General features: G+C 33.2%; 1 protein-coding gene across 3 annotated transcripts in view; it reads right to left on the bottom strand.

The window, feature by feature from the left end:
- Positions 1-290: 290 nt before the first annotated feature.
- Positions 291-16,003, bottom strand: part of MIER3 (MIER family member 3) — a 30,973-nt gene continuing 15,260 nt past the window's right edge. For 2 of the 3 annotated variants that reach the window (XM_023537196.1, XM_023537197.1), the window contains 8 exons: positions 15,471-15,556; positions 15,185-15,257; positions 13,063-13,214; positions 10,916-10,997; positions 9,419-9,513; positions 4,607-4,734; positions 4,380-4,522; positions 3,819-4,276 (listed from right to left, as the gene is read on the bottom strand). In XM_023537196.1, the coding sequence (XP_023392964.1) occupies positions 3,819-4,276; positions 4,380-4,522; positions 4,607-4,734; positions 9,419-9,513; positions 10,916-10,997; positions 13,063-13,214; positions 15,185-15,257; positions 15,471-15,556 (1,217 nt within the window). Of the gene's footprint in view, positions 4,277-4,379; positions 4,523-4,606; positions 4,735-9,418; positions 9,514-10,915; positions 10,998-13,062; positions 13,215-15,184; positions 15,258-15,470; positions 15,557-16,003 lie in introns of all 3 variants that reach the window. The other variant, XM_011371044.2, reaches the window with a different exon arrangement.

The raw sequence follows: 16,003 nt of genomic DNA, 5'->3' as shown, positions 1-16,003 counted from the left end.
ACATAGTTACCTAGCATGGTGTTTGAAACATAAAGACAGTCAATAAATATTTCCTGAATTAAATTGGAAAGTATAATCCTCACTTTGGGATAGTTACCATTTTATTTTAAATGGAAATATAGAGGATTTAGAGAAAACATTTTATGTACCAACTTTATTATTTACCTATCAAATATTTACTACATCTAAACCCAATTTAGTAGTGGTTAAATATCTACCCATGTGTTATAACTTAAAATTCATTAAATAAAAATCTATTGGTGGCACATATTCACACGAACCAAGAAAAAAAAAAAGATTTCCAGATTTTTATTTCTGGAACTGTACACCAGGTATTAAAGTACAACAAATACAAAATAATGCTCAAAAAAATCAGTGTTTATGTACAAATATTAAAATCAATGCAACAATAGCAACTTCCTCTTGAACATCTGATACTAAAACTTGTTCTGATTGTCACTAATTAATCTCATACAGGGTACTTATTTCAAACTGGGACCGTTGTAATCATTGGTTATCTAAGAGGTATTTTAATATCTACCATATTTAACAATAAAACTAATAGTTTCCTCCTTTTAGTGAAAAAATTAAGAACTTTTTAAAAAACATAGTAATGTCAATATTTTTATAAATTATTTCAATTTCCATTTGTAGACAATGTGCTTTGAAACTCTGGGCAAACAATCTCCTTGGTGGTCAGGTTTATTCATTAGTTTACATTCAAAGTTGAAATATTTACTAGAGACTTTGGTTAAATTAAATAGTATCACTATGCTCTATAAGGTCTGACGTTCTCAAATATTTATGACCCTCAATTTTAAAAATTAAAAAGGAAACCACCGCACAATTCTTTGACCTAATTGTACACACTTTAGTATTGTTTAAACAGTATTCTACATCCTTCAAGTAAATTCAGCAGTTGACCATGACAAGAGGAAAACTGAACATTTAAAAAGCTAGCATGAAAAAGATGAAATACGACTAACAAAAGTAAAGTATTGCTATAATCACAGCACCAGTTACACTTCTAAATGAATCTACTGTCCTCTTCAAATTTTCTGTACATAAAATATATATCAGCCAACACTGCAACTGCTCACCATGGATTTTTGGTTTGTTCATACAAAAATAATGCAGCAAAGGAAAAAAAAAAAAACAAAAAGAATTTATCACAGTTTGTTATAAGAATTGTGCTTAACACTAGATAATAAAGGCATTATTGTTTCTTCATATGATTGCAAATCAGTTATTTTCATGCTCTCAAACGCAATTCTTCTAATAAACAGTAACAAATTCTTTGTTAAGATGCTTAACGAAGAGGGAAAAAAACAGGAAATCCAGCTTTTAAAAGAAAATTCAATAAATAGCTATTTTACATGGATAAAGTCATAGTGGTACAATTTATGAATGTCACATCAAGCATGCACAAAAATGGTATTATACATGGCAGAAGCAGTCAGAAAATATTGAATTAGATCTAAAAAGGTATGAAGAATTTACACATATATACAAAAATCTTGCAAATTATTGCCTCATTTTAACAAGGAATTAAAAGTAAACGTTACCAGCTAGTTAGCACTCTCTAAGAGGCTAAAATCAGATTGGCATTTTAAAAATCTATTTTAACTAGCTGGAATTTATTTTTCTCTCATATCATTTTCTGGATTTTGGTCAAAAAACTTTACTTAAATAACTAAAGTGTCCATTCAACTTGCTGATAATCAAAACTTTAGATAAGAAACACTGTTTCCATCTTATATCAAGATCTCAGCAATGCATAGATAAACTGAATATATTACTGCATCAGCTACTGAGAATGGGCATGTTCATTTAAGTGCAACTGGTATTACCATTCAGTCATCTTTGTGTAAATTATTTTATACAGACCAGCCCCTGTAAACCCAGAGTGAAAATTAAAATTATAACAATTAAAGATTATGGCCAGTATCTTACTAAATTATAAAGTTGTACTGATTTTTAACAAAAGAAGTAAGGTTCAAAGTTTAGCACATCACAGCAATAAGAAGCTGACAACTTGGATAAATATCTGAAAGCAACATACAGCCCAGGCTACCCATTATTTACTGTGTGCATACAGGAATGCTAGACTTCAGATGTATAAATTAGAAACTGATTTTAAGTTATTAATTTATCTACTTTTGTCCACTGTGCTAAACTAAATTTTATACTAAATGTGCTACTGCGTAAACACTTCAAAGCAATCTTCATTAAAATGCTGCAAAGAAAAACAAGAATACACATCATCCAAAACTAAGGATGTCATTGCAGTTCACAGTTTGTATAATAAATACCCTCCCTTTCCGTCACTAAGGTCACTACAATCTATCTACTCATCAGCACAACCTTGAAGTGACTTATACTTACAAATATCAGCAATGCAGCCAAACATTTGTGTTTTCTGCAAAGCAAGACTAGTAAAAAATTGAAATTTTTAATTAAGGCGGTGCAAAAAAAAAAAAAGTAAAACTGTTTTAACTAAAATATAAAAGCAAAGCTTATTACATCCTAATACTGTATTACATATTATTTGAATTCACCTTATAACTTAAAGATGCATATCTATAGAGCAAAAATGGCCAAAGTTTATGACCATGGTTTCTCATTCACAATGTTTGCAACAAAAATAAAAGTGAGTTTGAGATGCATCTGAATATCTATCACTTTTTAAAACTTAAAGTGGTAACGTACCATTCTATTTCAGATAGGAACTCACATTTTTCTTGCCAACTGTTCAAGCTAAACAAGAGTTTAAATATACTTCAAGGTTCTACTGCATTATGTGTTCAATCTAGAACTCCCTCCTAAATATTAACACTTTGAACTGCAGTGCTACAAACAACTTAAGAGGTGTCTCAAAATGTAAACCATTGAGTGGCAACATCCTAGGCTTTGTAGACTGTGCCCTGCCAGTCAACTGCCTCAGGATAAATTAAATTATCAATGACTGGTATGATTTTTACAATTACAATCTTGACAATGGTGGACAAAACCCCATTGGAATACCACATCTCAAACTGCCAAATTTTTAGCCAATAAATGAAGTTACACAAAAATCTTCTGACGATAAAATGACAGATTCTGTATAAGGTAGCCCTGGTCTAGTATTTTGAAACAGGATCCAAGCAAGCGTCTTCATAATTTGCACACAATTCCTCGTGCTGGCTTCCATAAAGATGGACTTGCTGTTTTGTAAACTGAAGTGCTCTAGTTGAATAACATGAGAGAAATTTCCATTTTAAAAAAATCTTTGCATGTTTGTGCAGTTTAAAGAAACCTACCCCTGCTTTTATTTAAGAAAATAAAACCAAAAAAATGCTACATTTAGCAGGGATCAGGATCGGTACCTGTAAACATTGTTATTCCACTGCATCCATTACGGCAAAAGGAATTTACATGAAAAGAAGCCATCCGTTCAGTTCAGAACATCTGTGCTGGTTTTGAGTTGGTGGCCTCTGTCTACAGGTTTTAAAACTGGGAGTGAGGGCAGTGGGGAATGGAAAATAGAAAAAGAAGGGAGTGGGAAAGAGGTATTGGGAGATGAGGAAGAGATAAGCAGAGCTTAAAGCTGCACCACAAAGTTCAATCTTAGTTCCCAAATCTGCTGAGTTCATTTCCACATTTATGGATTGAAAAATGAAAATACTCTTGATAAATCAAGATATAGTTCTATACATACTGACATCACTGATGTCATAGTGAAAAATGTTCAAACTTCCAGTGAAAGACTAAGCAAACCTGATACTTTCCTCAAGTTTACTGGTACTGCACACCCACTGTTTCCGGGCCCCTCACTTGTGTCACTCAGAGTGGAGGGCGGTATGCTGATGCAGAGCGTGGGCACTGATGAAACCATTGGTCTCATTGGCAGACAAACTGCCAAAGTCAGCCACAGAGACAGCCATTTTGGCACTGGTGATGTGATGTGTGTGATTTTCAAAGTCCACACCCAAATTATTTACAGAAACCTCATTCATAAAGGATTCAGGAACAGCAATGCCCATTTTTAATCTCTTTGCTGGTCTTTCTGACTCTTCACTGCACATGTTCATGGAGTTGAGCTCTGAATGATAAAATCCAGTCTCAAATAAATTAAAACAATCACTTTCCCCACTGCTGGGCAGGGAGAGCAATTCCTCCGTTACAACAGGCACATGATTTACTTGTCCTCGGGGTGTGCTGCCCAGTGGAGGAAAGCTATCATCCAAACAACTCACATCAGTGGGATTGCAGCCGGTTGCTACACTGTTGGTCAAAGCTAAAGAAAAAAAAAGAAAGAAAGAAACAGTTTAAGTAAATGATGCTATGTCAGGAAACAATTTTGGCCCAACTGAAAAAATACAAAAATATGCCTATTTAACCTGTTAAGTCACTGGCAGTGAAAGAGTTGAGAATGTTAAGCTGTTGATCGGGAATAGGCTCAGGTCGGTTAGAAGTTAAGGCTGAAGAATTTACTGTTCCACCCAAAGCTTCTGTTTCATCCACCAAACGATCCATATAGTCCCTGAAAAACACACCCCAATAATTTTATAACTGCATATCACAGTTAAAAAATCAAAGTTCCTGAAGTCAAGCCTGCAGTACTTACGTAACTCCAGGGTGATGGTTGTATCGTTTCTTTCCAAATCTTGTCTGTTGGGCAAAGTAATCATAGCGTTCAGATTTCTTCCACATATAGTAGAATGCTACACATTCAGCAACTGTTCTAGTTCTCACCTACCCCAAAAAAAGTTGGATTTTTAGAAGCACACCCAACATATTTTTAATTAACCTCCCCCGACCCCAACACTGTACCTTCAATCTATGGGACATTTTCTATCCTCCCAATTATGAAATTCTGAACATTTTATCAGTGAACTATCTTTACATTTACACTACTTAATAATGAGGCTACCTTCGAAAGCCCGAGGATTTTTATCTAAATCATAATGTATTAGTTTATAAAATAAATGTGTATCCAGAAATTCTCTCACACTTGTACTAAAAATCCTAAAAAACTGACATCCCTTACTTTTCTTCCTTGAATTCTCACTGTGATTCTGACTACAGCGATTCTGACTACAGCGGGGTTCCTTCTTAATCCTGACGGTTCCATGAATGGACTTCACTGGAATCTCTTAATTCATAATATTAAATGCAGGTACACTTTTCTGAAAAGAAGGACTGCAGCTTCATCAGACTACGAGAGGTCCATGACTCAAAAGAGATTAAAAAATCTTGGAAAAGACATCGGCACTCTAACTGCATCTTGAATTTAAGATGATTTGTTAACTAAAAGCAAGTTTCTTTCCCCCTCATGAATTTGGCACTTAGCTCCAACAGAGTTTGGTAAGAACAACAATAAAAAAATCTGGGCCTCATCAATTTAGCTTCACATCCAGACCAGGGATCCTCTAACTACACATAGCTATAGGTATAAGTTCAGACATACACAGACAAAATTCTATATCTTTATCCAATAAACATTTTCTCCACTGCTTAATCAGTACCCAATATGAAAGTTTTAGTATCTCTATCCTGGTTAGTGAGCATGATATAGGATAATATACAAAAAACAAAGTATATCTTTCAATAAATATTACTAACTTTAAGTCCTCACAGAGAATATAGGATTCTTAGGGACAGACACTTTTCCTGTCTTATTCACTGATATATCTCTAGAGCTTAAAACATTTGATAAATGATAGACCTAAGCTTTTTATGAAATGAATAGATAAAGTTCATAAGTCACTGTAAAACTGATGTTTTGGGAGCAACCCAAACTTCTTTAAAAATATTTTATCTATTCACTAAATTAAACACTTCATCTCATCTCTGAGAAAACATTAGGTTTTCATAAATACAAAAAAACATGAAACTATTCAACATCACACTGGAAGGTCTAGCTAATGCAGTAAGACAAAAAAAGAAAAAGAAATAAAAGATATACAGATTGAGAAAGAAGAAAACTGTTCACAGATGATTGTCTATACAGAAAAATCCCAAAGAATCACTCCCTCCCTCCTCCCCCGCCCCACCAAAAAAAAACACTCTGGGAACTAATAAAGAATTATAGCAAGGTTACAGGATACAAGATTAACATACAAAAGTCAACTGCTTTCCTATATACCAACAATGAACAACTGATATTTGAAATTAAAACAATACCATTTACATTACCATCCTCAAAAATGAAATACACAGGCATAAATCTAACAAAATTCGAGCAAGGTCTATATAAGAAAAACTATGAAATTCTGATTAAAGAAATCAAAGATGACTTAAATGAAAAGACAGTCCACATTCATATAAGTGACCAGACTCATTATTATTAGAATGTCAGTTCTTCCCAACTTGATCTACAGATTGAGTCAGTGCAATCCTGAACAAAATCCCAGGAAGTTACTTAGACACAGATCTTACATCTTTCACAAAAATTAATTCAAAATGAATTATAGACCTAAATGTAAAATGCAAAACTATAAAGTTCTTAGAAAATAACACACGAGAAAACCTAGATGACCTTTGGGATGGCAATGACTTTTTAGATACAACACTAAAAATACAATCTATGGAAGAAAATTTGATAAATTGGACTTTGTTAAAATTAAAAACTTCTACTCTGCAAAAACACTGTTAAAAGAATGAAAAGACAAGCCACAGACTGGGATGAAATACTTGTAAAACACACATCTAATGGACTGTTATCCAAAATATACAAAGAAATCTTAACACTCAACAATAAGAAAAAAAAAAACACCCAATTAAAGAATTGGCTAAAGATCTTAACAGATATCAAAGAAGATATATAGATGGCAAATGAGCAGATGAAAAGATGCTTCACATCCTGTTATCAGGGAAATGTATATTAAATCAAGATACCACTACATATCTATTAAAATAGCCAAAACCTAAAACACTGATAACACCAAATGCCGGTAAGGATGTGGCAAGAGGAACTCTCATTCACTGTGGGTGGGAATGTAATATGGTAGAGCCACTTTGGAAGATAGTTTGGCAGTTTCCTACAAAACCAAACATACTCTTATCATATGATCCAGCAATTACATCTACTGGTGTTTATCTGGAGGTGAAAACTTATGTCCACAGAAAAACTTCCACACAGATGTATATAGCAATTTTATTCATAATTGTCGAAACTTGAGAGCAACCAAGATGTACTCTAATAAGTGAATGGATAAACAAAGTGGTATATCAATAGAATGGAAAAAAAAGAAATGTGATATCAAATAGAGGATAATCTGGTGACTGCTAGAGGGGAAGGGGTTTGGGGGACTGGGACAAAGGGGTGAAGGGTTAAAGTACAAATTGGTAGTTGATAGATGGTCACGGGGATGGGGAACAGGGCATATGGAATGCAGTTAGCATTAATGTAATGGCTAGGTGTAGAACTAGAGGAGAGAAAGAGCAATCAGGGGATCATTTTATAAACTATATAAATGTCTAACCAATGTACTGTGTACTTGAAACTAATAATAAAATAAAATGTAAAAAGTCAGAAAGAAAAAAAAAAATGTGATAAAAGAAATGAGCTATCAAGCCATGAAAAGACATAGAGAAACACATATTGCTAAGTAAAAGAAGTCAATGCAAAAAGACTACATGCTATGTGATTCCAACGATATGACATTCTGAAATGGCAAAAATATAGACAGTAAAAAGCCAGAGGTTGGGGTGAGGAAGGAGGAAGGTGGGAGGAACAGGACAGAACAGGTTAGAGCACAAGAGATTTTTTAGGTCAATAGAACTATTCTGTATGATATTATAATAGTGGATACATATCATCATAGTTTCATCAAAACCCACAGAATATATATCGCAAAGAGTGAACCCTAATGTAAACTACAGACTTCAGTTAATAATAATGTATTAGTACTGGTTCATTTATTGTAACATATGTATCATACTAATGTAAGATACTAGTGAAAGCTGTGTATGTGTGGGGAGGAGTATAAAGGAACTCTGTATACTTTCTGATCAATTTCTCTGTAAACCAAAAACTACTCTAAATAAAATGTATTAATTAAAAAGAGAAAGGCATAAAATATTGACCTATCCACCTAAATACTTCGGACCCTATGTTCCTTTAGGATGAAGGGAGATAATAAATAAAAAAGCAAACTTTAAGGAGACTTAATTCCAAACTATTAGAAAATACACAAATACTTTTTAAAAGATACACTTCATTTTTGAAAGTAGTTTTAGGTTTACAGCAGACTTGAGCAGAAAGTGCAGAGTTCCCATATACTTCTTGTTCCCAAACATGCATAGCTTCCTCCACCATCAACAACCACTACTATCAACATCCCTCACCAGAGTGGTACATTTGTTACAATCAATGAATCTACACTCATCTTTATCACCCAAAGTCCTTCATTTACAGCAGGGTTCACTCCTGGTATTGCATATTTTATGGATTGACAAATACATAATGACATATATACACCATTATAATATCATACAGAATAGTTTCACTGCCCTAAAAATCCTTGGTGCTCTACCTTTACATCCCTCCCTCCTTACTAAGCCCTGGAATCGTTGATCTTTTTACTGCCTCCAAATAGTTTTGCCTTTTCCAGAATCATACAGTATTTGGAACCATACAGTACACAGCCTTTTCAGACTGGCTTCTTTGGCTAGCAATATGTATTTAAGGTTCCTCCATGTCTTTTTATGGCTTGATAGTTCATTTCTTTTAGGAGCTGAATGATACTCCATTATATGGATATGCCACCGTTTACCAATTCACCTCAAAGGACATCTTCACTGCTTCCAAGTTTTTGGTAATAAGATTAAAGCTGCTATAAACATTTCTGTGAAAGTTTTTAAATGGACATAAGTTTTCAACTCCTTTGGGTAAATATCAATGAGTACAACTGCTAGATTGTATGGTAAAAGTATGGTTAGTTTTATAAGAAACTGCCAAACTGTCTTCCAAAGTGGCTGTACCATTTTCATTCCCTCCAGCAATGAATGAGTTTCTGTTGCTCCATAATCTTACTAGCATTTGATGTTAGTAGAAACCAATGTTTCTTCAGCAACTTGCCGAAGAGAAACATTTTTGAGGCCATAAACTTCTCAACAGTTTAGAAAGAAAGTCAAGGAAAATGGTATAAGAGTACGACTTCCTGAAAAATAGAGTAAATCCATTTTCTGTAAGTAGAGTAAGATAACTGTATATGTCAAGAGATAGGTGAATATAGTATTAGCCATCTCATGAGCAGGTAGTGGCACCTATGAGTAAATCCCAGTCATGTTTAGGAGCAATATTAGAAATGTTAATGGCAGGGAAGCACCAACAAGTTGCTGCTTCTTTTCCTACTCAAGTGACTTGAAAATTACTTACTTATATTCATTGTAATTACTGAGTAATTTCTCTGTATTAATTTGTTCAACTTACCTTATTCTTCTGTATAAGATGAAAATCTTTTCCAAAAAGCATGAGTGCATGTTCAAAGCTCCTGCATTCTTCCTCCGTCCATGCAGTCATTCCCTCTAAGGAAATTTTAAAACAAAATTCACTGGCCTCAAAAGTCTTATATGAATCACCGATTTACTTTCAGTATGTTTTCCCTATTAAGGTCATAAATACACAGATTTTCTCTCTCTCCACACACACACATACATACACGTTCTATATGTTGGGAGATTTCAGTTAGGATTATCAAAAATATGTATACTATAAATCTTTTCAAAAAGTCTATAGTACCAAAATATAAACACTTTTTTTTCTCTGCATGGTAGAATAAGAATTTAATGTTTTTCTATAATTTATGCTGGTTAGTTTTCTGATTTTTAAAACAGTGAGCATATATTTTTTTAATTAGAAAAAAAGTTATTTCTTGTATGAAAAAGAAGCCTTATTTTGATCTTACATTAAAACCATAATAAGTTCTTTAATTAGAGACCATAAGTAATCAATTCATATTTATTTAAAGTCAGTTTTCAGAGTGTTATACTCTGGAAATACAAAGGAAATAAGAAACAGCCCATGCTCTCAAAAGACTTAAATCTCATTCAACATCCCAGCAGGAATTGATGGTAAATTCAAATGTAGTTAGGGGCAGAGGAGACATGAAGTGCCTCACTCAATGATGAGGGACCAGGTGCCCAAAGACATTAATAGCAGTCTTCCATAAAGTGAAGAACAGTTTGAAGGAAGAAACCAGCATTTTAATTTTAACAGTTATGAGAGCTTAAAATAATTTTTTCAAAGAAGTAGCTTTTACAAGGAAACATTTCAGTATAGACTATCTCAACCTACAAGTTTAAATGTACTGTTTTCAGCTTTTACATTTTCCCAAGCCATTTGTATTACTAAGTATTACTTCACTCTACATATCCTTAATGAAAACTATGGGGCATGCAATCCATTTACATAATGACAAAACTACTAAAATTAAAGTTAATCATCTTCCTTGACACAAACAAAATAAAATCTAAGCATTGTAAAAATATTATTAAATGATTACTAAAAATACACTTCTTGCAATTCAATGGAATATATTATACATATTTCTCTTTTAAATCTTTCATTTCCTTTCATCTCCTGTCTTTAAAAAAAGAAAGAAAGAAAAAAACTTTTTTTTTTCAATGAAATCATAAAATCATTTTTTTTAATTACTTTGGATATATTGTCATCTCTGGGATATGCTTTGTTCTTTAACTATTTCTTCAAGAAAATGGAGGTGAAAGGGGGATAACTAATTTGTATTTGAACAATCTCTAGTACGTCTAAAAATAGAGGGCAAGAAAAAGGAAAAATTATTTGCTATGACGATGATCGGAGATCTTACAAATGTTATAGGAATGCTCTGTCCTTCAGATACTTTGCTTATTCTAAACTCCAAATGACCATCCCTGCCATTTCCCTCTCTTGATCCCAAGTGTTTCTCACCTTGAGATGTCTTTCCATTGCAGCAGTACCTTTCAATTGCTTCTTTTATATTATGGTTACACTTGAGAAGTTCATATAATGCCTAGGAGAGAGGGAAAAAAACTACTCAATAAAAACAACCAAAGGTTGATACTTAACAGCATTCTTAAAAAGAGTGCTGTATTTTAAAAGTCCTGACAAACACTGGCTGAAATGTTCTCTAATTACAGAACACTTTAGGTTATATTTACTTATATTTAGTCTATACAACTACCCTGGCAGACTGATTCTGGCAACCCAAGAGTTCATTATTCATCCTCATTTTACCTCTCAGAAGTCATCTACCAGTATCATTCTTGACTTTTTTCTTTATTGCCAGGCCTTCTGAGCTGGGGGAATTTCCCTATTTTATATAATTTTTGTTGTTGTTGTTGGGAAAAATCAGAACTATAGTCTTCTCTCTATATCACCTACTTCCTGTTCTGAGAGTTTTAATAACAGGGATAGCAGCAGACCTAGAATAGAAGTATGGGTAACTTTACTGACTGGGATTCATAATGGTCTCAGTTTTTTCCATCTACTATGAAGGGTGTCATTTTTTTTAAATTAGAATTTCTTCCTATTGTTTGAAGACAGAACTCAACTGAAAGTTAAATAATAATCTACCTTCTCAAGTTGTTTCAAGAAAGGAAATAGCAGGTCAGCATCAGTAAACCTATTAATACATCAATATGTTCATAATCAATATAATAACCAATCATTAAAAAAACAATCTCAACAGCTGCTAAAAAAAATCTGATAAATTAGTATCTACTTCTAATTTTTAAAAAGACAAAAACTATTAATAGTTATAAGTAGACGATTACTACCATACTATAATAAAGATAGCCTACATCAAACCAAGAGCTTGTATTATTCTTAATATAAAATCCTCACATATATTACCTTCCATCAAAACCAGGCCTCAAATCACTATTACTACACCAAATGTCTCTGAGAGTTATGGCTAATATAGTAAGACACAGAACAGTAATAAGAGATAAAATAATGGTAAGGAAGGAACAAAAGTATAATTCAATGACTTTTAGACCAGAAAACCTAAGAGAAACAACTGATAATCATTCTATTAGTTTTAATAACTAGAGAAAAAATCTAAAATAATATTTCTCTATATCAACAATATACAATTACAAAACCGAGATCCCATTTACAATAGCATTAAATACACATATACATATTTAAAAGGTAGTGAGGAATTAATTAGATGCCTGTAATGTTCAAACACACAGAAACATTTGAGTGATTTTAAAAAAGTCAAATAAACAGGAAAGTCAGACCATGTTCTTGAAATGTAAGGGTTAATGTTTTAAAAGTTCTACTTCCTCCAAAATTAATTTATAGTTTTAATGAAATATAATACAAAAACCCAACGGATTTCTTTGTGACAGCTGACAAAACTTTGAAGTTCAGCTGGGATGGCTTCTTTATGTTACCTGGAAATTCAAGTTTAAGTCTACCTACTCATTTGTCAGGATCACCTAGGTTGGCAACACAGAGTGAAAAGGCATAGGAGAGAGGCAAAATGCTGTTAGCGGGCAAAACAAAGGTTATTCAAAAAAACCCTCAATAGGCAATATTCACACCCCCGCAACACAGAATCAGGAGTGTTCTGCATCTACAGATACACAGTGCTTAACAACTGCTCGTAAAGCAAATTTATACAATCTGAATATAACATTACTTTTAATCACTTCCTGAATGAAGTTCGAGAATAATCCAAAAATATCTTTATCATAAAACCTAAAAGTCTAACCATAGAGAATGTTTAAATAAGTAATATTATAACTATAGTCTGGAATACAGTCATCAAGAATGAGGTATTAAAGAATTCCTAATGTCAAGAAAAATAAGATTAAGTGATTAAAAGGATATAACATGGTATCCAAAGTAAGGTATGTGTATATGTATAGAAAAAAAGATATGAAACAATATAGAGCAATTACTGCTAGATCCTGAGATTTTTTTTTTAAACTGCTATTTTCCTAGTTTTAAAAACCTATCAGAAAAAAAGCTAGCCACTTGACACGTAAGAAATATTTGAATCAAATATAAGAAAATCAGTAAGATACTACTAGTTGGCTGTTGTTTCAACAGAAGTTGAAGTATACCTGTTCATTATCCCTTGTGTGTGTTCCTGCAGAAATCCTATCCATTATTTTTTCATTTCCAGTTCTTATTGAGGTCTCAACAAGGTATTCCTTAACTTTGCTCTCCAAAACCACACCAGGACGCCAAAGTAACTGGTCTTCATTTTCATATGCTGTTAAAGGAAATCCCAATAACACATTAAAAATAGTGAACGTACTCAAAGATGTATACAAACTGTTCCTCCTCTTCCTTGATAGGCTATTCAGTGGGACAAGTAACTAACTTTGAGAATATTAATAATTTGATTATCTGGCAAGTTGAGCCTTTCATTGATAAAGGTTTTAAAAAAAATTTTTAACTTTATTAAGGGCCAAATGTTCCAGTGGCTAAAGCAAGTAGCTTTTTTGGCGGTTAGATTTACTAACCAACCAGAAGGTTTTCTGTGCCTAGCAAACGTCTTATATTCTCCTAATGAGAGGGTAAAAATAACCTGTGTGAATTCTTTCATAATCTCAACGAAATTTTCTACTGAACTCCCAAAATGGCTCCATGAAATGTCTCTAAGTTAAAAATTGACAAACAAAAATAAGTAAAAACCAAAATATATGCCAATAATGAAATACCTAAGAAAGGTATATTTTTCCTTTACTGATTTCCTCCCAAAAGATGAATTTTTATTTACAGGAGATAGCAGATTAATCAAAAATAAAAAAGAATAAACAGTAAAAGAAATAAACTTTCCATAATCTCTTTAAGAGAGGGATGTATGAATAAGCAAAATATCACTGAAACAGGTATATATTATATTAATGTACACACTGCTGCCATACTCAAAACTTCTACCTCACACAATAAATACAAATGGCCCAAGTATTTTTCCCATTGCTTCAAGTGCAGTCCATTCTAAATATAGCTAATAAAAAATTTCTTGAGAGCTCACTATGTACCAGGGACCATGGTAAGTGCTTTATGTTCACAATTGTATAAGGTAGGCATTATCATTCCCAGTGAACAGGAAAGTTAAAAATAACGCGTGCCTATGAAGCAATGAAACTGACTTTTACGTTAAGTTTTTAGAACCACTTTACTCTTTGGTCAAAACCAAAATAAATAAAATAGCTTAGGGTTATTCCCTCAAAAGATAGAGAGGCACACTTTCCCTCCTGAATGTATGTGTAGAACTAAGAGAAGAATGCCTCCATTATGTTTACTCTAAGAACCAACAGGTGCTGAGCATTTAACTGGCTCCAAGGGTTTCTGCGGCATTTGGGTGGTAAGAGTGGAGAGGCTCGGGCATCTGAAGATGATCAGCTATCGTTTGCTGCCTGAAAACAACTGTCTTCCATCACTTTGAAAGCAATTTAGGGAAATGGTGTTGCTAAGGGCTGCCACGGCTAATGACCCCAGGGTGGCCACTTCTCCCTTCCTTTAAATGGGGGATGACTTGAAATAGAGGAAAGAAAGAACAACTCAGGGAGTATTGTGTCGCTGTGCTGTTTTGCCCTCATAACTTCTCAAGGCCGTATCGACTCATTAGAAAAAAGGTCAAATCCATGTGGGCAAATCTACTTGGTTTCCAAGTTCAACTAGGAAGGTATAACTGTATTTTTATTTCTCGCCACTTCAAACCTCCATATTTTTAGAACCAACTATAGTTGAAATCTACCAAAAATGTGAAGAAAACTAATTACACTTAAGGAGGAGTGTACAACAAAAAGAAGCAGAATCCTTATATTCCACTACCTTCTCTTTCAAGGCTGGGGCAGGATAATTTCTTCTGGTTTCTTTTTCATTCAAGAGTTTTCTAAGAGGATTAATCCCTAACATTCTCATTACCTGGAGTGATAAGATTCTACCCAATTCTACTGAATCAGGACATAGGCCACGCAGCTGCACCTTAAGAGGTGCTCTACTATTTTAACAGGTGCTGAGCCTACTGGCCAAGAAGCACTGTACAGAGAAAAAGGTAATTCTCAGAGTCTCATGGTTAATTTTGATATATTATTCCTAAGTCAGACCTACATTTTCCCTGACTCCAAATCTATCTTTATGCTACCAAGGCAGGTTTATAATCAGATATTTAAACTTATCAAGGGGTAACATGGCCTACCAAATATCATCATAACCAAAAGCCTTCCTTACCTTTATCATTACCATCATACTCTCCAAGATAAGGGGGAATCTCTGCCTGATATTGTAAACCAATCATTATTTCCTGCAGGAAAATTCAGAAGTAAAAACAACTTATTATAAAAATAAATACTGGAAAAAAATTCCAACTCATTAATCAATTACTACAGATCAAAAGAAACTTCATCTTGCGACAAAAAAAAAAAAAAAAATTCTTAAATTATTTCAAAAATGTTTTAAAAAGCTACATTAATACTTTAGTCCAAATGGTCTACTAAGTTATGATAACTCAACTTACCTTCCTCAAATCTTCAGGTGAGTTACCACTATCTGTTTCAACATCTTCGACCTCTGATTCCTTATCCCCATCACATGTAGTATTTGCTTAAAAGAGAAAAATTAAATTTTAAAAAAATTTTTTATTGCTTGTTTTTGCAGCACCTATAAGAGTGTCTGCACATAGTATTTATAAAAATTTGTTGAATGAGATCAACACAAATATACTAAACCTCTTGTACTAGTTCACACATTTTGACAATAGTCAAAACAAGACACCGAAAACACTTAAGATAGTATATAGTATCCTTATAATTATTTAGTGTTTGATCAAGTAGTTTGGGAAGGCAAAAGGCAAATCACTATGGTCACCTTAAAAAAATATATAAAGTACTGGAGTTCTAATTATATTAATCCATACTGAGACACATACCAAGAGGTACACATAGTTATGTTTTTGTGCATGCGTGTATGTGTATTTGAATGTTAACTGAGCAGTCTGTCTACCACAGGAATACCTGAGAAATAAACAAGGTTGCATATAAGAAATCTTTC

The sequence above is a fragment of the Pteropus vampyrus genome, unplaced genomic scaffold (genome assembly GCF_000151845.1).
Source record: "Pteropus vampyrus isolate Shadow unplaced genomic scaffold, Pvam_2.0 Scaffold181, whole genome shotgun sequence".
Taxonomy (NCBI): Eukaryota; Metazoa; Chordata; class Mammalia; order Chiroptera; family Pteropodidae; genus Pteropus; species Pteropus vampyrus.
Note: the sequence above shows the minus strand (reverse complement) of the source record. Positions and strands in the feature narration are given on the sequence as shown.